We start from the raw sequence: 23,621 nt of genomic DNA on the forward strand, positions 1-23,621 counted from the left end.
ATTGTCTTTGCTGTGTGCTCAGGAGGGAAACAAACTGATGCTGTGTGAAGTGTAGGCGTGACAGTTTTCATACAAACTCTTTATTTGATCGCATCCATGTGAGAATGAGCAGAGCGGAGCCTGGGAGGAGATGCCGGAGGTGCTGGCAGTGATGTGGATGAGATTATCTGAGTGAAAGCTTGCTGCTGGAGTTATCACAGGGGGATTTTATTTCAATTTTTTCAAAATACAGATGATTAAACCGAAAATGACCACCAATCCGGTGAGTTTTAATCTGCATTTAATCAGCCTTGAGAAGAAGACCTGCTTTCAATTTATTTTAAGTATTGTAACTTTACAAAAACACTGTTGCTCTGCCAAAAGTATCTGGACGCTTGTCCTCACTTCATCCGTGAATATGAGAAGATGAAACTTCCTGCGCTCGCCGAATCAGATGTTCAACCCCAGTATGTTCACAATGTGGCGCTGAAGCCTCCGCCTGAGAGCAGTCCCTCCATCCCCAAGCACAAAGGTATTTGAGTGTCTTTTAATACAGTTTGAATACTTTACACGACTGTACAGATACCAGGCACGTCATTTGGACGCATGTAACAAAAAGTCTCATTAGAAACTGTTCTGTGTATAAAATGTAATCGTGAAGCTGGGTGTGAGTGGGTTTCCAGTCACGGTGAGTGCTCTTCTGTCAGATTTCAAACACAGGTGCATCAAGTTCACTGTTGCTGCTGTCATCTCCTTGCTGCTGCTGCTGCTGCTGCTGGTGGCTGGAGTCCTCCTTGCCTATTACTGTAAGTGAAGGATTTATTTAGTGAACTGAGTCAACATTAGTGAGATTGGAAGACTGATTTTTTTTTTCTGGTTCCTGTCTTCAATTCCAGTTTCTTCATCCTGTATTCATGGGATTAAATGTGGAGATGGGAACCGCAAGTGGGAGTCCCAGTGGTGTGATGGGGTTACAGACTGTCCCGCAGGGCAGGACGAAGCTAACTGTGGTAAGCAGCTTCATGGTGGGAAGAAAAAGCTTCTCTGTCCTCCACCTTTAGATTTGTTCAATAAAGCTGAATGAAACACACTGATAAGAACCTGGTTTCCAAAAAAGAAAAACTTGGAAAACAACAAATGAAATGTGGACTTTTTGGGGGGGAAGTTTAATGCTTTCCCATTCTCGCACTGACAAGATTTCATTTCGGAGCCTCTTTTGTTGCATTTTTTGTTTCATAGCGCACAAAATATTTGCAAAGGGGGACAGGTCTGGACTGCAAGTGGGTCCATTTTTCATCTGGACTACTGGCACCTTGCATTGTCTTGCAGAAATGAACAAAACTAAGGACATCTCTGGAAAAGACATCTTCTCCATGGAAGTGTTATGCTGCCCTAAAAGCTGAATATATTATTAAGCCCTAATGAGACCTTCACATATGTGTAAATTACCCACACTGTGTGCTCTAGTGCCCCATGCAATCATCCGTTCTGTTTATTAGCCAGCAGATGAAGTTTCTCTGGGATTTCCAAAAAAATGGAAATTCCCACAGAACAGATTTTTAGCTCACCTTAGCCAATCTTAACTGAGCTGGAGCCAAGAGAAGACAACAGCATGACTCGAGGTTTACCTTGGATCACACTTGTGTTTAGGATAACTGATCAATTGCAGGGATTTATATCACAGGATCATGCCTGCTTTTAAAGCAGTGCCACCTGGGGGTGTCAAACCCAGCTTTCAACTGTGTACCCTACAGAGACTTCTCTGAATTATGGTCAATAGATGATGAAATCCCCCCAAAATCCTCTAAAACCATACTTCTTCACAGAGTCGTGACGCTCTGTTTACGCCCAATGGTGCTGCTGACCTGTTCCCAGGTAGCCTCATTAGTTGTTATCTTGATGCACGCTCAATAAAAGAAGGTGAGAGAATCCCAGAAAGTTAACTCTGTTCATCTGGATTTCCAATCTTTGAAAACAAGGTCAGAGTTTATACAACGGAACAGTTTGATGCTTTTATAGGTTTGTTTTTTCTGGAATCATCCATATTCCTCATGATGAGATAATGAGATAATATGTAGACTGAAGCATTTATCTTTCCTTGTTAACTGCCAGTCCTTTGTGTGCTTCACTCTCAACTGGCTGCCTCTTCACCCACTTTCCACTTGTGACAAAATGCCAAGTCATCGCTTGTGTTTGCTGTTTGTGCTCAGTGAGGCTGCACGGCTCCAGTTTCCTGCTTCAGATCTACTCAACTCAGAGTAAAGCCTGAAAATCTGTTGGTTCTCATGGCTGGACCGAGGAGAAGGGCAGAGCGAGCTGCCAGAGCATCGGATACATCAGGTGAGATGCTCAGCTAGTTCAGTCCGAGATGAAACAAAAGCTGCTCTGTGAACGATTTTCAAGCGATGCTCTTTTTTTTTTTTACAATTTGTGCTTTGACAGGGGCACGTATTTTAAATCAGGCCAGCAAAGGGCTGATGCTAATGATGGATTCTTACTAGTGAAGTCTAACTTCAACCCTCAGGCATCCATACTGCAACAACTTGCCCTACAGTGAGTGAGCTGGTAATGATAAACCTGTGTCAAAATGCTAATATTGATATGATATTAACCTGATCTCATTCCAAATGTCTTTTTTCCTCCCATCCTTAGAAGTACATGTCCTAACAACATGGTGTTGACATTGCACTGTACTAGTATGTCTTTATACTTTCTTAGAAATGAACCAAATCACAACAACAATTACCTCAAGGTGCTTTATATTATAAGGTAAACCCCCTGGAAACAAACCACCAACCTTTCACCTGGCAAGTGAATTACAAACACATAAAGGTTTATTCCTGTTAAAAGGGAGGTTTTCCTTCCCACTGTCACCATGTGCTGGATCACAGAAAGCGGTGTGTTAGCTGAGGTTTCTTTCTAATAGTGTAGGGTCTCTACAATATCAAACCTCAGTGAGAGCGACAGTGGGAACGAAGAACTCACTGTTAGCAGGAAGAAACCTCTGGCAGAACAAGGCTCAGTTTGGGGATAAGGCGAAAGAGAAGAGAGCAGAGAGAGACAAGACAGGCAAAGTATAGTGAGAACCAAAAGTTGCTAATTACTAATGATTTAATGTAGTAGTGGAGTGCATCCAGCATATCAAAAAGAACATTTCAAGCCTAATATTAAAAGCAGGAGGTTGTCTGTCTCCTGAATCCAATCTGGGAGTTGTTTCCATAGTTGAGGATAGCTGAAGGCTCTTCCTTGCAATCACACTGGTTTTTTTCAGTGTGTTATTGAGTTTTGTCTCTCTGAAAGCCTGTAGCTGTAGAATGCTCTAACAGCAGCCTCCTTTTTCAGATTGTGGAAGCAGGGTGAACTCCAGCAAGGCTTCTGCAGGACAGCTGGCCTCCCTTGGGGCTGTGCCCTGGCAAGTCAGCCTCCAGGTTGCCGGCTCTCACCGCTGTGGAGGAGCCATCGTCTCCCCCTACTGGATAGTCACCGCCGCTCAGTGTGTGACCTGGTGAGTCCTCCACCTTCACCTTCACCACCCTTCAGTAACCGTGGTTTGATCCAGCTTTAATCAAATCTCTGCTGGTCACCCCCCACCTTTGCAGGGCCACCAGTCCTGCAGACTGGGCAGTATGCTGGGATAGTGGACCCATTAGGCCCTCTGTTTAACCCTGCTTACTCGGTGCGTCGCATTATAACTCATGAGAGCTACAACAGCCAGACCCTGAAAAATGACATTGCTCTTATGAGGCTCTCCCAACCTTTGGACATAACAGGTGCTTATGATGAGCCCCTTCATTACATTATTTTAATCACCTTTTAGTTAATTGAAGTTATTAATTATTATTTAATATGGACTGAGATGTGGTGACTGTGGAGATCATTTGAGTTCAGTGAACTCACTGCCATGTTCAAGAAACCAGTCTTTTATATTGCGGCCCACATACAGCCCACTTTCATCTTATCTGATTTCTGTAAGTTTAAAAATTTTACCTACACATTTAATAAATGAGAGACCCTAATATAGGACAAAAAAAAGGGTGATTTCAACATTATTTCTCAGTTTTTCTTACATGGTGAAGAAATGCTGCTTTAGTAAACTAAAACAATCTGTCAGCATGGGTTTAAATTGTAAGAATAAATGTATAAAGTTACAGAAATCAATTAGTTAATTACTTTGGTGTACTGTTTTTTATTAAAGCTGTAGAACTTGTGAAAATACAGTTAAAATTCCCACATTTATGTCCTCCTTTTCCCAACGCCATCCAGCAGGCCGGATTGAGGTCAATGCTGGACCAAATCTGGTCCCTGGGCCTCATGTTTAATACCCCTGGTTTAAAGGAAAATATCTGAACCTGCTATTTGAATGTTGGCTCACATCAGACCATGCAACATTTCTACTGCCTGATTTTGTTGAGCAGGTGCAAACTGTAGCCTCAGTTTCCTGTCAATAGCTGACCGTGTGACCCTCTGCTGCTGTAGCCCGTCTGCTTCAAGGTTCGATGTGCTGCACATTCAGAGATGCTCTTCTGCATAATTTGATTGTAACGAGTAATATGAGTTAACTCTCGTGTGCAAAGTCCCTTAAATCACCTATTAAATCCCCATTCTCCATTCAGTTCAAACTTCAGCACCCTGTCACGTTTGCATGCCTAAATGCATTGGGTTGCTGTCATATGACCCATATACATCACATGATTCAGATATTTGCTTTAAGAAGCAGCTGAAATGTGTACCTAATAAAGTGGCCAATGAGTCTGTTTAGCTTCTTTATAGTAGTTTTATCTTGATATCTCTGTTTTGCCAGATTGTATATTATGTTATTGTGCTTGTGTTTATATTCATTCTACTTTTAGGCTGTTTCTAATCTTGAGTTGCTGCATTCCCACTTTGGGATAAGTAAAGTATATCTTATCTTGTCTTATACAGATTTACAGCCACAGATTTACTGCATAAATCTAAGCTGGACTCAGCAAAGTTAATCCCATATTAACATGTTTTAATCAGTTGTCTTTCCCCCCCAGTTCCTTAATCTCAACCAGAAGTCTTAATAACCAGGCATTGTTAGCCAGTCATGGCACCATATATTTTAGGATAAGGCGTTTTTGTTAAAAGTGCATCCATAGAAGTTTTAAATAACTTTTGTTGAGACCTGTTGACATTTTGGAAGATGCACATCCTCAGTGGATGCATTTGGCACTGTTACTTCAGTAAGCGTTACATTTAGCAAACTAGCAAGCTGTCAGCTGAGTATAACCCTCTGTGTGAATAAGCTGTTCACACAGTGGCAGTCTGTGTACAGAGAGGCTGTAAGAGTGCACACATTGACACACATTGATGTTTACTCCTTGGTAGGCTTCAGGCACATCGGACCTGTGCCTCCCAAACGTGGGCCTGAAAGTCACTGCTCATCACAAGTGCTGGATAACACGATTTGGTCACAGAGCAAATGGTGAGGCAGCTGTAGTTAGTGAATCAGTATTGGTGCTCATTGCCGCCTACTACCACTAGATGGCATCAAAGTCCTGCACTCATTGTCAAGTGATTGAACGTAGAGGAGAGTGTGTGAGCGTTATTTTATATATTAATTTATGTTTTGTTTTTTTTTGACAGACTCTGTCTTTCCATACCTGATGGAGGCTCAGGTGTCTCTCATAGATGCTGCAGAGTGCAACAGTTTCATCGCCTACACGAACAGGATATCCCAGGATATGATAATCAGTTTAGCTGTGTAGTGTCCTTGAGTGTCAGAGGTCCACAGTGTGACCCACCTCGAGGTTACAATGCTTCAGTTTTAGTGGGAATGGAGTCTCTGAATGCAGACTCAGAACAATGCGCTCCAATAGTGTTTGCAGTTCAGCCAGTCCAAACAGACCGTCGCATAAAAGCAGTTTTTGTTCATCAAAGAATCCAAAACATTTTCATGCTCTTATGTAACTGCTTTTGCGGCGCTCTCAAACAAGTCCAGCACTATGTTCTGTGTGCAGCAACCGTTTTAAATAAACTGTTCGTTTTTGTGCCTGGTAACAATCCACTTATACAGTCAGCAGTGAATGTACAGTTAGAGCCCAGAGGAGGCAGCTGACTATTATATCCCCTTTTATTTGGATGATTTAGAGCTTTTTCACTGACCTCAGAAATCCATGAAAGACCTAAAACTGTCCTCAAAAGTCCTCATGTAGCCTCTCAAAGTCACTGTAAGTTAGTATTGCCCTTTGTTTGTTCCTGAACTGTGTCTCAGGCTGACGGCGGCGGCCCTCTGGTGTCCCTGATGGATGGAGTATGGTGGCTCATAGGTGACAGCATTTGGGGGGAACAGCACGCTGGGCAGGATGCACCGGGTGTTTACGGCAACGTCGCATACTTCCCGGACTGGATCCACCGTCAGATGAAGGTTCATTCGTTTTGAGATTTTGTAATGGCACTCATGAACAGGCAAAGTGTAAAATATAAAGAAAGATTAGACTTTGATTAAAAGTCAAATTTAACTTCGCTCTGTGTGATTTCATGCACTTTATGTACCTTTTGATTTAATCTCTTTGGAGGACCAGATGTTATAAGAAGGTTTACCCATCTGGTGCTCTGAGTTGTACAGCTTGACCTGGAGGCTGGATGTAATGATAAACACCGTATGTCTGAATCACAGCAGGGCCTTGACGCCAAGTTAGGATATTAATATGAGTGTTGTGTGTGATTAATCGTATTTGTTCGAGTGTTTGACAAGCCAAAAGGTTAATCCGTGCCCTGACATTATTATGTTTCATTGTCTTTGGTATCCTTCGCCTTTATCATCCGCAGAGGATTACAAAGCTTTTTTTTTTCTTGTAAAGAAGGAACAAAAATGCAAACAAAGTACTGTGCAAAAGTCTTGATCCTCTCCTCATTTCTTCATATTTTGCTTCCAAAGTGTGAGCATACTTTCTTGTCTTTCCTACTTTTTATAAAGTGGTCTTGATCAATAGTTCTCCAGGTCTTCTGAAGGTTTTTAAAGGTTTTTCTTTGGACATTGGCTGCTTTTTCACTCATTTAGACTCCATTACTTGTACTTGATCATTTTCAGAGCAATGTTTTTATTTTGTTAAGCCACTGAAGACTGAGTTGTGAATCATATAAGCTTAAAAACAGCACCTAGCTAAAAGAGACAAAAGAGTGGGGTGGTCGGATGGGTCACCCTGGGCGTCGATGGTGCTGCAGCCATGGGCTGTATGGGCCTGCGCCTCCCTGCCCTTGGTGGTCAGCGAGGAAGCTGGCTCCTCCCCCCTCCACACACGCAGGGGCTTGGGATGCAGGTGTGTCACTGAGGTGCAAGGGAGGCCCTCCTTCTCTCCCCCCTCATGGCTGCCTGTACCTTAGTTTTCCTCCACAGTTTAGACTCTCTCATTACTTTCATTCTCATGACACATACATATAGGGCCTTCGGGGTGGGCACACTGAACAGCGTCCAGAGTCTGTTCATTCAGCCTCACCTCTGGTGTCGGTGCCCACTTCTCAATTTTAAATTGCATGTAGACACCGAAGGTCTTGGGGAGGGTTACACAGTAAATATCTATGTTTCAGGTCAGGTCTTAGACTCCACCTCTCTCTCTCAGAACATGTCAGGCTCCCCCAGGTGTGGGGCCTATTTCCCAGCCAGTGGCTGGTGCCCCCACCCAATGGTGTATTGATGGTTCTCAGTATCTGGGGCTGGGTTCTTGGGTGTGTACTGGCTCATTTATCTGAATTTCACAGCCCTCAGTCTATAAACAACCCCACACACTTCCTTTTTTTCCACTTCATTCACCTCTCATTAGCACATCGGGATATGCCCAACCCGGAAGTCCCCTCTGAGGCCTTCCCCCAAACAGCAGCCTCAATTCATGCTCGTGCAATCTGCAATTATCTACTAGAAATACCAAACCTACATGAGGATGTGGTCTCAGCTAGTGAATGGGCTGGAGTAAAGCAACTAAATGACTGAACTTTAATCACCAAAAATCGCGAAGGCTCTTTAAAGCCACTTTCCGCCCCACAACCGTTTCAATAGCTATCAAAATTACCAAGCACACCTTGAGTCGTGAAACTTGTGTACTTTACTCTCAGAAACAGTCAGAGAGACTAAACTAGCAACAGGTCCCTCTGCAAATGATGAGCTCATATAGTGGCAACTAAAAGTTGTTCTAATCAATCATTTGTATCAGTGTACGTTTCAGCCGTATGCTTAGCAACACTGACATCAAGTAGCATTAAGCTACAGCTTTTTAAAATACCACAATGACACTGCTTCTTATTTTTTTCTTAAATAAAGGTAAAACAGCTGTAGCCAGTCACAGCTTTTTAGAAAATATAGTACAGCCTTTTGTTAAAGGTTTTATGCAGCAAGACATCCAAAAAAAAAGACCTAGTCTTCACTCGGTGTTAAAACCGGGTAAAGGTGGTGACATACATCATCTTTCAAGCTTGTTAGAATTGTACAAACTCTGTTTTTGCCTTATCTACTGTATTTCTACTTATGTTTACACGTGTTTTGGCAAATTAAGCAGAAATGAAGAGCGGCTCAAGGCTACACTGAGAGACATTTAACCATTAATCAAGATAATAACTGTTACAGCTCTAATATTGTGATGATTATGAAGTAATTATATTCATCTTGACCTTTTGTGTTAGCATAAAAATATTTGCTATTAGCAACTTACATGCAGATAATGTTCAAACACAACCAGATGAATTGTACTTCTGTTTACAGAGGTATCAACCCGACACGTATACAGAGAAAAACTTACATTGAATTATTGCCATTTCCTTTTTCATAATTTGTTACTTTTTGAAATTACTTTATCTATTATAAGCTACATTTAAGTACGTTTTATTTTGTTGTATTTCTCATCCAAAAAGAAATAAAAATGATTTAAAAACGATTATGTCTTTGATTTGTCACAAGTTGTTTTATTTACAACACAGTTTACAATTTTTGGCACAGAAAAAATACACTCATAAATAAGCGAGCAGTTTTAGATTCAAGTGTGCTTTCAGTGAAACAGTCTCACAAATTGACATTTTTTCCGACATGTTAGTGCAGCTTGGGTCAGATTACAGGAAGCTGAATGAGGCTGAACTGTGGCGCAGCATCTTCTGTGGACTGTGTTTGGACCTTATTTCACTGGTGCGAACAGACTGCAAAATGACATTCAATAAGTTGATTCTTTATCTCTTTTTTACTGCTAACAGGAATGTCTGCTTTGCTAGAACGTTAACTGAAGCTCACAAGTAACAAAGGAAATCAATGCTGAAGTGTTTCTGTATATGATTTGTATAAAATGTGCAGTATAAACACCCTTTGAATTCTAGTCTCAGAAAGCAAAGATCTGGAATAATTATAATTACAATAATAATAATAATAATAATAATAATAATAATAATAATGATGATGATACAATCACATCCAAAGAGACTTAAATATAAAGCTGAGGGTATACAGAATGGGTATAGCTACATTAAAATAATAAACTACATTACAGAAGGAGAAATATTGATCTTTCGTTTTATATAACACTTTGATCGACTTTGGAAGTGCAATTCAGCAGAGTAAGTCCCAAACTGCTGATACTGTTCTAGCAGAGAGCCGAGACCACAAAGGCACTACAGGCGCTGTAAACACAAGTCTAACTTTTCATATTCTTCCTATTACCAGTGAGCAGCTTTACTTTAATTAGTTTATTTTTTATGTAATATCTCTGGGTAATCATTTGACTCCACAGACGAGTGGAAAACTTCAAAATAGATCCAAGAAATAGATCCCGTTGTTGGCATTAGATTGAACCCCCCCCAAAAAACCAAAAACAAAGGCACTTTTGGTTTATAAGGCTTAGAAACCTAGAAAACACCTTTTGCATGGAGATGATATCAGTGTTATTATCCTTCCTTCTGGATGTGCTGTGATTGTCTGCACCGCTGAGCTGTTCTTTGCTGTGATGGTTAGTGTGTGTATACTTATTAACTGCTTTAATAATTTTAATCTTTAGTGTTATTGAAGTTCTAGATTTCTCAGAATACCTTTAGCAGTTTTAATTAGAACAAGCCCAGTTATGATTTGAGTGCCTCCACCAGCCTGTGTAGGTGGATTAAGGCAACGACCACAAAAAAACCAACAAGAAAATACAAATTCACCACCAACAGCTGTTTTTTTAAAGAATTGTTCTGGGGATTTTTCCCCTTCAGAGGCAGTTGATCTGTCTGTGCGACTGCCTCTGTGGGCCAAGCTGATGAGTCCAGTCTAAAAATCCTAAGTCGAGTGTCACTGGTCGGTGCAGCCTCTCGTGGAGGCGCTCTGCTCACTGTCCGACTGTCCCTTCCCCGGGTTTGCTCTACTTTGCCCTCTCAGTCATTTGATGCGGTGTCGTACCAGCGAGGACTCGTCCGTGATCTCACCGTTCCGGTTTCCGCATCTGCAGGGCAGGATGAGCATGAGCAGCAGGATGAGGAGGGCCAACGCGCAGACTGCCATCAGGGCGTAAGATATCATCCACACAAGAGGCTCCTTCAGTGGGCCGCCAGAGCAGTCGGCCGCCACGTCCGCTGCAGAGAAGGGTCCCTCGATCTCTGACAGAGCCACCCCATCGCTCACTGCAGTGACGTATGAGAGAGGTCTTATAACATGATCTCATAAAACCAAAAAAGCAGCATTAAGTTAGCATCACTCATACGCCCTCATTCAATACAAATTTAACAAGTGCCAAATAAAAAGAGTTAACCTGTGACTGTGAGCTAATGTTTGAGAAAAGCTGGAAAGACAGGTAAAGAGAACTTTTGCTGGACTGAGAGCTAGCTGAGGCTATCTTGACAATGAGCAAATGAACGTTTTAAACATTTAAACATTTAACTGAACAACTGTTGCTTTTAAAAGTGTGCAAAATCTATTTTTCATTCCTGTTTTTCCTCGTTTAAGGAACATTTAGAAATTGCTAAATATGGTCTCTTTGGCCGACCGGTCATGGCCGACGGCTGCCCTCCTGGTTCTGCTTGACATTTACTTCCTGTTAAAGGGGAGTTTTTCCTTGCCACTGTCACCAAGAGCTTGCTCAAATGGGGTCATCTGATTGCTGAGATTTTCGGTGTATTATTGTAGTCTTTACCTTACAATATAAAACGTTTTGAGGGTTCCTGTTGTTGTGATTTAGCCCATAAAAATAAAATTAAATTGAATTTGGTGGAACTGGAAGAAATTATTCATGCACAATTATTGCCTTGTTTACCTGCTTAGATAAATGCTCTCTTTCATGCCTCCAAATGACACAGACCATTAACACATTGCAGCAAGCGAGCTCACGTCACTCCTATTTTATAATCTTTACATTGGCTTCAGGATGTCTTGAAATTCTTGTTCTCACATACAGAGCATTAAACAGCCAGGCTCCAGACTTTATCCCAGCTTTTTAATCAAGCACACTGCTGCTCGTAGTCTTCGATGACGGGCTCAGGCATCATTTTTTTTTAAACAATGGCATTTAACTTTCTTATTTATTTTACCTGCCCTGCTTAGACATTAAATGCTGTCACAAGCCTCCAACCTTAAGCCTACAAAAGTGTTTGCTCAGTACACAACAAAAATGAACTTTGTACTTTAGTATTAGGGAGGGAGGCTTGGCCAAAGTTCATTTTTCCACAGAACTATGAGGAAGTGCCACTGAAGGCTTAACCGTTGACGTTTAGATCTCAGTGAACAGGACACTGTGTTGAGCTCTTGGTCAGGGAGCCTGAAAGTGGCTGACTTTAGGACTTTGCCTGTCAGTAAGTTATCATTAGCTGATGTCTGGTTTACTCTGTACTTTAGGATTTCTGCTGTAGTTTCTCATAAAAAGCGAAATATTTACAGACATGTAACTGCAGTAAGTGGCACCAGTATGAACCCTGACCTGCACAGCTGCTGAGTGCGAAGCCCAGTCTCCGCTGAGTGCGGTCAAACACTACGTAGAAGCCTTCCATAACAGTGGCGCCGATCACCATGCCATTTGTTGACGACGACACCCCGAAACGGAAGCAGTCCAGCGTGCCGTCAACGTCCGTGATTGGCTGGATGTAAAGCTGTGAGATGACAAGAAATGAGGATGAGATGAGTTTGTCTTTGTTTGATGGAAGCTCTAGAGAAGGAATGATTATATGATTATATATGTGCCTGGCACCTGAGGCAGAATGGTGACGCGGAACGACTCGCTGGTGTTCGTGGCCCTCAGGTAGATGGACAGCTTAGGGAAAAACCTCCAGGGGTTCTCTCCCTTCATCCAACATGCTAACTTGGTGCCTTCCCAGAACCCTGAAGAAAACTCCTCGATCTGAATTAAAAACAAAAACAAAAAAAAAACAAAAAAACACAGGAGGAAAGAGAAAAAGAAAATAAGACAGTCACAGTAAGAAATTGACAGAGACAGAAAAGAGACAGTGCGAAGGATAAAAAGGATAAAGACAGAAAAAGAAGGTCAACATAGCACCAAAACAAGTTTTGATGTTCTGCTTTCATTTTCCTACTTTGTATTCATCTGGACGAAAACCGCATTGTTCCTCCTGTATCCGAGGTTCGACTAACAGACGAACTCTCCTTTCCAGCACCCTGGCATAGACTTTCCCAGGGAGGCTGAGGAGTGTGATCCCCCTGTAGTTGGAACACACCCTCCGGTCCCCTTTCTTAAAGATGGGGACCACCACCCCGGTCTGCCAGTCCACAGGTACTGCCCCTGATCTCCACGCAACATTGCAGAGGCGTGTCAACCAGGACAGCCCTACAACGTCCAGAGCCTTCAGGAACTCGGGGCGGACCTCATCAACACCAGGGGCTCTGCCACCAAGGAGTTGTTTAACTGCCTCATGCACTTTATGTACCTTTATGTACCGGCTGACACACACAAACAAAAAAACAAAGAAAGAAACAAAAAAAGCAACATTTTACAACTTCAACCTAAAGCGCTCCATCTATGCACGATAGCATGGGAGGTGTTGCGGGAATATGGGGTGTCTGGCCCATTGCTACGGGCCATTCGATCCCTATACAACCGTTGCAAGAGCTTGGTTCGCATTGCCGGCAATAAGTCGGACTCGTTCCTGGTGGGTGATGGGCTCCGCCAGGGCTGCCCTTTGTCTCCGGTTCTGTTCATAATTTTTATGGACAGGATTTCTAGGCGCAGCCAAGTGGCGGAGGGCTTTCGCTTTGGTGGCCTCAGAATCTCATCTCTGATTTTTGCAGATGATGTGGTTCTGTTGGCTTCATCGGGTGAGGGCCTCCAGCTCGCACTGGAACGGTTCGCAGCCGAGTGTGAAGCAGCGGGAATGAGGATCAGCACCTCCAAATCTGAGGCCATGGTTCTCAGCCGGAAAAGGGTGCAGACCCAGGACACGCTGGAGAGATTATATCTCTCAGCTGGCCTGGGAGCGCCTTGGTATTCCCCCGGATAAGCTGGAGGAGGTGGCTGGGGAGAGGGAGGTCTGGGCCTCTTTGCTTAGGCTGCTGCCCCCGCGACCCGGCCCCGGATAAAGCGGATGAAGATGGATGGATGGATGGATGGATGGATGTATTCATCTGCAAGGATGTGGCTGCTTTAATTGAAAATGTTGCCTCCAAGTTCAAATTAACCTTGGGAACTGTTTGTGTGCAGTTCCAAAAAGGTGAGAAATGTGCAAAGCCTAATGGTAAATAAACAAAGGCATGGAGCGCGCACACACACACACACACACACACACACACACACACACACACACACACACACACACACACACACATTTTTATAACAGGAAAAAAAACCCTCGATCCCTCCACTTAAAGCTACTACGTCCTTGAACAGTGAGTGTGTGCTATTCTCCCCTGCATATCTTTGCTCTGACAACATGTTTCATCATTGTCTGTGGAGCGGAGGCAGCATACCAGAGAGCTGCGTATGATGGCTTCTACCAATGCATTGAAGACGTTGACAGGAAGTCGCAGCAGAGTCGTCCCACTGTCGACTATAGCTTTATCCATGTTATACTGAAAGAAAGAGAGAAAGAGTGACGTGCGGTAGGGTTTGTTCTCGCTGCAACGGACTCCTATGGAGGACCTTGAGCAAACAAAAGAATATAAAATGAGGAAGTTCTTTCACAAGCAGACAAACTGGATTACACTGCTCTGCAGCACTCCTACTCAGCTTCTCTTACATTTCAGTGTTTTAACCTTGACACAGCAAGTTAATCAAGTGCTGTGAGTCAACTTCCAAGTCAAAGTTACAGTTCACTTTGAAATAGTGCAGTGTGGAGTTAGGATCAGACAGTGAGAGAAGCGATTCAGACCGTGAAGTTTTACCTCTCTGCAGTCCAGATTCAGATTCTGGTCTCCCACCTCCAGCTTCAACACCTCCACCTGGTAGTACCACTCTTCTATTATAGGGGTGTACCACACTGAGCCTCGATACAGACTTGGTTCAGCCCCACCCATTATCTAAGAGAAGAAGATAACCAGAATTACTGCCTTTTATTTTTTTTGCCTCAGTAAATCAGCTAAGTTGCAGTTTACATATCTGTTTAGCTTCACCACTTCAGTATCTAACTAAACTTAAAATTAGAGCCTGATAGGAATAGGATTCTTAAGACAGATAAATACCGATACTTAGTGATCTAATTCTGACATATCGGCCAATTGTTTTTTTTCCCAAACACTCAAAACACAAACAACAGATTTCCATAACATTTGTTATGTGTACTTATTTGTGCATTATGATAGTTATTATGTACTCATTCACGCTCTGCTCGGCTTTTGTTTGTGGCATTCCAAACATGTTGCTAACAGAGGGAGTGGCAGAGAGCCATGTGGTGGAAAAACTATGGTGTTTCCACCGTCTCCCTTTTTACCTTTTTTAAATCAGCTGTTACAAATATCGATACAGTTAGATCTACTTAATATCCTAATCAATATTAGTCAGAAGTGCTTCACAGAACGTTGTGATATCCCTGTGACCTTTGACCTCTTTGATATATAATGTTGTTGCTTCATCGTTGTATCTGACTTGTGTGAGAATCTCTAATTTTTAGCATATGACTTGTGGCCTAAAACATTCTTAGTGGATGTTCGGGCAGAAACTTTCACCACTGTGAAGGAATAAAACCACACAATCATCACCAGGTCAAGTGTGCCACATTAAATATCCAACAAGAATACACTCTAGCAAATGTTTATCCCCGTGCCCACACTCTGACAGACCACAGTCAATAAACACACATACACGCACAAGCACCCTGCCATCTTATCCATCTGTCTGCACCAGCGGGTCACATGATGGAGATGCGGTGAGCGAGGCACCAAGGTCGAAAGTATTACGGCGACAGACTTGCTCTCAGCAGGATGCTATCTTAGCTTAATTAGCTCCAGTCAAAGTAGAAAGGCCTTCCAATGTGGAAACACAGTGACATGAAGGACATCAGCTATGACGTTTATAAAAAGGTGCTGGTCACACACACAAGCTATCAAAATCTCAGACAGAGATCCAAAATATAAAGACTGTTTAAAACCAATGTTTTTATCTAATCAAACTCCTCCTTGGGGTGTTACTTCTGACTACTCACAAGACTGCCGCCCGTAGTGTCTGTTTCGCTGCCGGCTGACAGTCCAGCACCACACATCTGGAGGGAAAAGACGTCAGGAATTCCCAGCTGTCTCACCACGGAGTTGAAGAAGGGCTCCACGGACGAGTCAGGCTGGTGGAGACACACGAGACGGTGTTAAATAATGTTGATCGAGTGAAACCTTTACACTTGCGTTTCATACCTTTAGCTTGTGTAACTACACAGATTGTAAAAGCTTCACACACAACATCGTAGAAAATCAATCACCTCAAACATCAGCTCTATTGAATGGAAATGCTGAAATGTGTTTTTATGTGACAGCGGTGTATCATCAGTTTGGACTGTGATATGTTCACTCCTGTTTTCCTCCACAGTGTCACCATGTCATGCATGACAAACAGCCTGGAAGAAAGTTCAACCTCAGCACTCAGGAGTCGCCAATAGCACAAAGTGGTCAGTGTAAGCGTATCGGCTCCACAATCACTGACATTTGATTCCAAAGGTTGTTGCAGTCAGCGCAGAATGAAGGTACGTATTGTGCAGTTTGCGCTGACGTCTTTAACGCTCCATTAAGACGAGATTAATCTGTTAAAAAAAGCTGACACTGGGTAAAGCACCTTGATTTAGCTCTTCTTTTGAAAAAAGAAAACTGATTAATTCACATCTATGGTATAAGGGGAGATGGAAGTAAGAGATGACAAAATACAGCAACAACATAACCTCACCCCATCATTTTATAAGAAAAACACACACTCCTGTAATTATATCACAAACAAGTTTTCTTCTTTCATGTGAAAAGTGGATGACGACATTCAGATAAGATTAGACCGCAAAGTTATTCAGTGGTTTAACAGAAATGGAGGCGAGCAGGAAGCCATGCAATGCTGTCACATTGTGAAACCTGCATGTTCACATTTTCTCAGGTTTTGCTTCCTCCTTCTGCTCTCATCCTTAGGTTTGTGTTTAATTCCACATACATGGAAAACAGCACTTTAATTAGCCAAATCATTTTGCAACGATTCATACAGAAACAGAATTCAACCAGAGTATGGTGTTTGTGCTCCAAAAATGACATTCTGCAAATATGACACACCAAGAAATTGACGAGTAAGGAGCAAATATCCCACGGAGAACACAGGTGGATGCTGGGGCTGTTCCAGGGGTTAAAACAGCAGTGACTCAGGGCAGCAGTCAGAGGATTTGCAGCTTAAGTAGACTGCTAAATTGGAAGGGTGTTTGATATGTGATGTGAGGAGTGGGAGGCATGTAAGTGAGAATGACGTTGCCTGTCCGGACAAGCTCTGAGGATTCACTCAATATAATTAGTTATGTTATTTTAGTAATCAATGCTTTTATAGTCACTTCGGTGGTGCTTTTGGTAGCACTGTTGCCTCACAGCAAGAAGGTCCTGGGTTCAAATCCACCAGCTGGTACTTTGTTTTGTTTTCCCCACTGTCCAAAGATATACATGTTAGGTTAGCTGGCGATTTTTATATGGCTGTAGACCTGAATGTGTCTCTCTGTTAATCCTCTGATAGACTGGCAATCTGTCTAGTATACCACGCCTTTCACCCTATGACAGTGGCTCCAGGCCCCCACAACCCTGAATTGGACAAGTGTAAGAAAACGGTTGAACAGAACACAAATGAAATAAATCAAATCCCCATTTTTTTCACAATTCACATATGAGTGCGCCAAAACGTCTGTCCTTTGAGTGTCGTCTTTGTTTTCATTAGAGTGTAAAACAGCTTCTTACTAGTTAATGTCACACTGGGCAGAAATCAATGACTTTGCTTAATAACTTTACGCAAACTTGTAAATGAGTATCTCCCGTACCCGTGCCAGCACAGGATAGGCCAATCCCAGGATGCCTTGCCAGTTGATCCCAGGGAGGAAGAAGCCATCAGAAGACAGGATGGCGGCGATGTTGATGTTGATGGTCCCGTTTGGGCCTCTGGGAATAGAGACGCTGTCTATTCCCAGCTCACCTTCCCAGTTGCCTTGGGTGTACCTTACAGCTACAGTGCGACCGGTTGAACGGTAGGTACTGGAACTAAAAGCAGGAGAAAAGAAGACAGAATATGTAAACAGTTACAAAGCTATATATAACAAAAACTGAATGTATTTACTATGTTATACTACAGTTATTACAAAATGCAAGCAGGCAGTATTCCAGCCACTCACAGTGCAGTGTTGAAGTAATGAGTAATAAATTGGTGTGGAGCTGCAGCCACGGCAAAGTTACTGCTACCCGTATCCACCAGGATGTTCAGCTGGAAAACAGAAGGCACAGTTTGTTTTAACAATCACTCCAGCTATCTGTTACCCCCCCTCCCCCCACTTACATGGCCCCAGAATCACATGGTAAAAAAGAAAAAAAGAAAAGAATGACAGCTAAGCACAGTGGGATGCATTCACAAGCCTTTAAGCTTTAAAAAGACATTAAAGTTTGTTTGCAGATATGATTAGAGGAGAAGGGAGAAAGATAGATGTGAGAAATTTCTCCACAGCATGAAAACACAAAAGGTAAATTACACAACAGTTCTCAAGGAAACAATGAGAGGGAAATGGGCCATAAAAATAGCCGAACATAAAGAAGGTTATATCTCTTTTAGGGGCGTTTCGTGCCCATCTGAAAGATTCATATAGAACCGTAAATGGACATTTTCTCTGGAGGAAGAAAACGCAGCTTGGTTGCAGCTAAAATTAATTACACATTTTTGATAACGTCTGTAAACATTATTTTAGCAGCACACATGAGAGGAAATGATACACATGAAGTTGCAACGGCACTACTTTTGGTTCAGTTCTAGTGTTGGACAAACTGGTGTGAAAGGTCTTCGTCATTAACAATGCACCTCGGACGTAAGTGTTCACTGAATGTGTGATCTGAGAGTCAAACACGACAGCCTCAAGCTGCTTTCATGACTGTATGACCTAACCAGTTGTTTGGTATGTGTCATGTGAACAGTGGGGACGAGTTAACAGCACTTGAGATCAAGTTGTCTTCCAGGCATCGAGTCAATGAACAGGAACAAATAAACAGCAGACTTCTGTCACCTTCATGTTTCAGCTGTGGCCATGTTAACACTCGCTGGCAAGCATTCGCCACCGAGGCGGGGGTCATAAACCTAATGCCCCGACGCCACCTGATGAATCAGCAACAAAGACTCGTGGCAATCTATGAAAACTGAGCAGCTCATTAGACATGTTCAAATGTAAACAGCGGTTTCAACAACTGATCGACTGTCGCCTCGTTGCGTTTGCCTTTACATTAAGGCGCACCACAACAGCGGGCAATAGTTTACTTAAATTACATTTCAGATAAACGCTTGTTGACCATTGTTGACCATTACGCTACACTGTTTGCTTATGAGCGCAAACTTTCATAATTAATCATTTCCTTGTAGCCGACATCCCACCGGCATGCTCAGGTTCATTTGGCCTTTATGAAAGCAGGTCTGTAATTATCAACCACATGTTATCGACTGGTTCACTCAGCCATGGGAAACCCCTGTTGAGCCGGGCTTATCAGTTCCTCCTCATTGCGCTGGCTCCTGTCCCACCACTGTCACTGTGCCATCCAAAACTCCTCTGCCACCTTAGCAGATGGCAGCAGGCCACTCACACAAGGCCTGAACCAGTCAAACAGGCCTGACTGGAAAATTCTGATATCCTGTGGTGAAGGAGAATAGCGAGAAGGGAAAGCAAGGGCAGCTCCTTATCCCCACACCACCTATCTTTTTACTAGTCACACTATCCTCCCTTTGTCAAGCTTCAGAGCTTCAGGCAAGTCTCTTCCCCTGCTGAGGCAGTCTGCAGTTGAGCGTTCGCTGTCTAATTGGCGGTAGCTCCATGGAGGCAGCGTGCATCTGCTACCTGTTTGTACCAATTAGCAGATGTGAGGCTCTCCAGCCAACACTCAGCCTGTGTGTGCCACATGCTAACAGACGCCGCAATTAGTGGCTGATTTGAATAGTGCCTCATTGAACACCGCGGCCCTGTAATCACATCATCATCTAGTTAGAATAATATTGAGAGTATAACTCAATAGTATCGAGTTACACGACATTTTGCCACCGCATAAACAATCTGAACCAAAGCAGATGGCTCTCTGCTGGCAAGGTTTCACTAAAAGACTAGAAGATCAAGAGGTGAAGCTTCCTCTATCTTTACTGTGCATCATAAACCAATTAAAGAAGTCTGAGCCTACAATTATGTTCACACATCCGTAATATTAACATCCTGGAAATTGTGCAAGAACGACTTTAAACGCGAACAAATAATAAAAATGGCTGTTTAGCAGGTATCTGTATCAAGTTCAGCTTTCAGGTGGTTTTAATGCTTGATGCAGCAATATGGATCCACTCTGCTAAACAAGCGAGCTAGCCTTAAAAAAAAACACTCCATAATCTCACCCAAATGTGAACAATTCAACAAAAAACAAAGAAACAAAAAACTAAATGGCAATAGCCAAACCCCTAAACGTGTCATTAACTTTTTGTGAATGTTCTCTGCACAGAAAGTTTTCTGACAAAGTAGGAAACACACAGCTGTAATAAAAAAACACCATAAAGACTGCGCCCTTTCTGATTTAATGTTTTCTAAAGGTGAGCCACCACTGACACATACATACTCCTCCCAATAGAGAAACATGTTTAAAATACCAATATGCTGAATATAACTGAATAGTAATCTTAGTTCCAGTGCTAATGCATTGATGACATTTGCTTAACTGACTGACTTTTATGATTGATAATCTGTTGTTATACATTTACCTGTTGAATAATGATAAGTAATAAGGGTAAAGGGGAATTTTCTTCTTTGGGGAACACTATAAAGTGTTCTTTTCTATTAGGACAAAAGTCATTAAGCATACAACGCTGTGACTTGATAATAAGGAAGTGTGGGAAGTGTACTCTGGCAAGTGCTGCAATGTTATCCTCAGCGACATGGCAGGTAGCGCAGATAAGCCTCTGTGAGCCTGAGAAACTGAGATGTGCTGCCCAAGAGTCTTAAAAGCTCTGATCTGTTTAACTCAAGATGCCCCGGGGCAACAGGTCAACTTACTAATGAGATAATTCACCTTTGCTTTAAGCTCCAATTCAAAGACAACTACTTTACAACACAAAGGCAAATCGCTGCCACCCTTAAAGCCTCATGTATTTTTAATAGTGACGGGAGCTCCAGCTCACCCAGATTTAGTCCTCCTCAATTATTAATATGATCTTGTTAGGCGCTTTACATAACAAGCAGTATAAAAATGACGTTCTAATAAATTACAGGTACGCATTTCCAAGTTCTGCAACCAAAAGAATAGCAGCCAACGAATATCCCTGCTGTAGAGCAAGTGCTATTTTGTACAACTCTCGGGGTGCTCTCTGCTGCCTGGGATCCTGGTAATCCCTGTCAGCTGCCTGCTAAGAAACACTGGTCCTCGCAGGCAGCATCATGTGAGTGCATGTGAGCCAGAGAAAGAGTGTTGGTGTTGGTGGTGGGGGTTTAGTCTACAGACCCCTAGGCTATAATAAGGCTGAAGCACCCTCACAGCTATATTATCCTTCCTCCGTGGTCCCAGGCGAGCCTAAATGTAAGAATGTACTAGACATACTTATCTTCCCATGACCCTCTGCTGCAGGGGTAAATTTAAACCTCATATTTTGAAGTATAGACTTAATAGCTTGAAAAAAAAAATATGGCTGTTAAACGAGTCAGTGATTGAACATTGGTGGTGGCTTACGACACCAGCTATCATCCACCTACGATGAAGGCTTCATCTCCACTCACACCTTGCATCAGGTGACCTCAACAGGTCACAAGATGTGGTGGGGTGAAGTCTCACAGTAGTTTCACCCTTCCCACCTTGACTCATGTGACGACTCACATGACCAAGTGGATCAGGGACCCTGAGGACCACTTCCAAAGGGGGCAACCCTCCACTGGGGATTAGATACCTGACTTCTTTCTTTCTTTTCTTTTTTTTTAAGAAATGAAGGAGCCTCTTGGGTAATAGAGATCTAGTCTGTTGCCTTATTTTTTCAAACGTTCAAGATGACCTACACAGACATTTAAAAGCATATTTAAATACACAGTGCTGTATAGATGGGTATCCATGGCCCTGAGTCAAAACAAACACACCCAGCCCACCTTCTGACCACTGGATCACATGGTGGATGGACCAGCCCCTATTCACACATACACAGTAAACACACTACAAATGCATCCAGGAAAAAACAAATAAACACAAAAACACAAAACACACACAACACAGCGCAAATACAGTGATTAAAGTGGAAAGCTGACACAAGTGGTGCGTTTAAGTCTAAATGAGAAACGTAAAAAAGAGTTAAAACAGACAGCAGCTCAGGAGCTACATTACCTTTTGACCAGGAGTACCGATTGACATTTCTATGTAGTAGCCTCTCCCAGAGTCTCCTTGCAAATTATTCACCATGTCCAGAAAGTTCACGGTACCGGTGGGATCAGAGGCCAGAGAGAGACCGCTTCCATCAGACTTTAACGCTACTCTCCGAAGAGACGTCAAATTCACATCCGATGAGACGTTGTACTTCCCTGGGTATATTTTCAGCGGTATGGAAAAGTAACAATAGGACACTCCGAAGTACAAACTCAAAGCAAATGCCCCAAACGAAACGAAAGTTGAGTATGCCATGTTAGTTTTTTGTTGTTTTGTTTTTTATCACGCCAGTAACAACAGAGAAAGTCTCAGAAAAAGACTCCTGTTCCGTGCTCAAACTTTTCTCCTCAAGTTTTCACACTGGCCCGTACTGCGGTCGCCATCATGGAAACGATCCCGCTTCACCGTCAAAAAGACACCGTACATGGTGACATGCTTCCGCGGTGTGAGTGACACTGAACTGTCCGCTGTCGATCGATTTCCAGCGAGAAATTTCACCTCCATCTACTCTTACGACGGCGCCAAGCGAGCCCAAACAGAAGACTCAACTTCCGGCAGTTGCTTTCAAGTTAAAGCACACGTAACTGTTGTAACGGCCACACAAAACAGGCGTTTAACACGCTAGGTAAAGTTAGATAAATTATGAATGGGATTTATGCAATTTTTGCATTTCTAAAAGCTACTTTCAGTCGCTCCCTTATTCGCAGTGTTTGATTTGCCAGATTTGTATTTTACACCAGATAAGACAACTCCAAAAGGTTTTCTGTCTCTCTTAATTCATAGCGACTCTAATAGGGGTTTATTATTAGACAGATGTAAAGACATTTGTGTCTCATCTAATTCAAAGCCAGTCGAATAGTGGTTTATTTTGAAGGCGCAGTTGCCGAGCTGTAGGTTTTTACCACATCCTTTACTCCTGGTATCAGGCTGAGTGATGTGATTCCACGATGCATGACTTCCTTCCACAACTTGGACTGCTGTAAACCGGACTGATAGCACTGGGGGGCATGTGCCCATTTTTAAAAGACTGTAATTAGATTTCCCCACACTGCTCCAAAGATTTTGCTTCACTTATGTGATCAGAACAAATTGTTTTTTCTGTCATCTACCCGAAACCTTTTGTTGTCTTTTTGTGGTAATCTATCTATCTATCTATCTATCTATCTATCTATCTATCTATCTATCTATCTATCTATCTATCTATCTATCTACTTTTAAAATGTTATTGTGCAAATCAGTTTAACTAATGCAATAGTTATCCGCTTCTTCTAATTCAGGAGAATAATGCAAACTAAAACTACATAATAATTCACAATCTTTAACTAGGGGTATAACATGGCATAAAATAATATTATAATTTAACAGGTGTCTTTTTTCCCATTTTAAACACCCTTTAAATCCTGTTATTGGGATTGCTGTGCAGCTCCACATTTATGTAGTGACTAGTATTAGTTAACACAGCCTCAGTTCTGATTCCTCCCCTAACCAACTTCCTCATCATGGCCAGAGTATAAAACACCTGTGCCCTGTATCTTGGCTCCTGGTGTCCAGTTATGTAATTAAATGTGTCTTAACAAAGGTTAACTTTACATATTAGTTCAACGTAGTGTATGTGGGTTAGCTTCTTGTTATGTGTTTGTCCCTGTCACCTGGGGCCTGTACTACGACCTGGTTC

General features: G+C 42.5%; 1 protein-coding gene and 1 pseudogene across 1 annotated transcript; one reads left to right on the forward strand and one right to left on the reverse strand.

The window, feature by feature from the left end:
• Window positions 1-247: 247 nt before the first annotated feature.
• On the forward strand, window positions 248-6,382 carry LOC146618642 (transmembrane protease serine 2-like; annotated as a pseudogene).
• Window positions 6,383-9,418: 3,036 nt separating this feature from the next.
• Window positions 9,419-22,452, reverse strand: LOC146618643 (beta-secretase 2-like). The gene is made up of 9 exons (XM_085370053.1): window positions 21,908-22,452; window positions 17,713-17,801; window positions 17,365-17,581; window positions 15,529-15,660; window positions 14,273-14,407; window positions 13,859-13,960; window positions 12,129-12,278; window positions 11,862-12,030; window positions 9,419-10,572 (listed from the first exon to the last, which is right to left on the reverse strand). Exons 1-9 carry the CDS (start codon window positions 22,199-22,201, stop codon window positions 10,331-10,333), a joined length of 1,530 nt encoding a protein of 509 aa, XP_085226179.1. The 5' UTR covers window positions 22,202-22,452; the 3' UTR covers window positions 9,419-10,330.
• Between the last annotated feature and the right edge of the window lie 1,169 nt (window positions 22,453-23,621).

The sequence above is a fragment of the Diplotaxodon limnothrissa genome, linkage group LG14 (assembly GCF_057381915.1).
Source record: "Diplotaxodon limnothrissa isolate DT_005_m linkage group LG14, D_limnothrissa_male_GT1.1, whole genome shotgun sequence".
Lineage (NCBI taxonomy): Eukaryota > Metazoa > Chordata > Actinopteri > Cichliformes > Cichlidae > Diplotaxodon > Diplotaxodon limnothrissa.

What these genes read in the sequence shown, in the direction of transcription:
- LOC146618643 (XM_085370053.1), bottom strand. Translation starts at nt 22,201, where the DNA reads ATGGCATACTCAACTTTCGTTTCGTTTGGGGCATTTGCTTTGAGTTTG. An exon ending in TCGGTACTCCTGGTCAAAAG is followed by an intron (nt 17,802 to 21,907) that starts GTAATGTAGCTC and finishes TCTGTTTTCCAG; the next exon opens with CTGAACATCCTGGTGGATAC. An exon ending in TGAATCTGGACTGCAGAGAG is followed by an intron (nt 13,961 to 14,272) that starts GTAAAACTTCAC and finishes TCTTTCTTTCAG; the next exon opens with TATAACATGGATAAAGCTAT.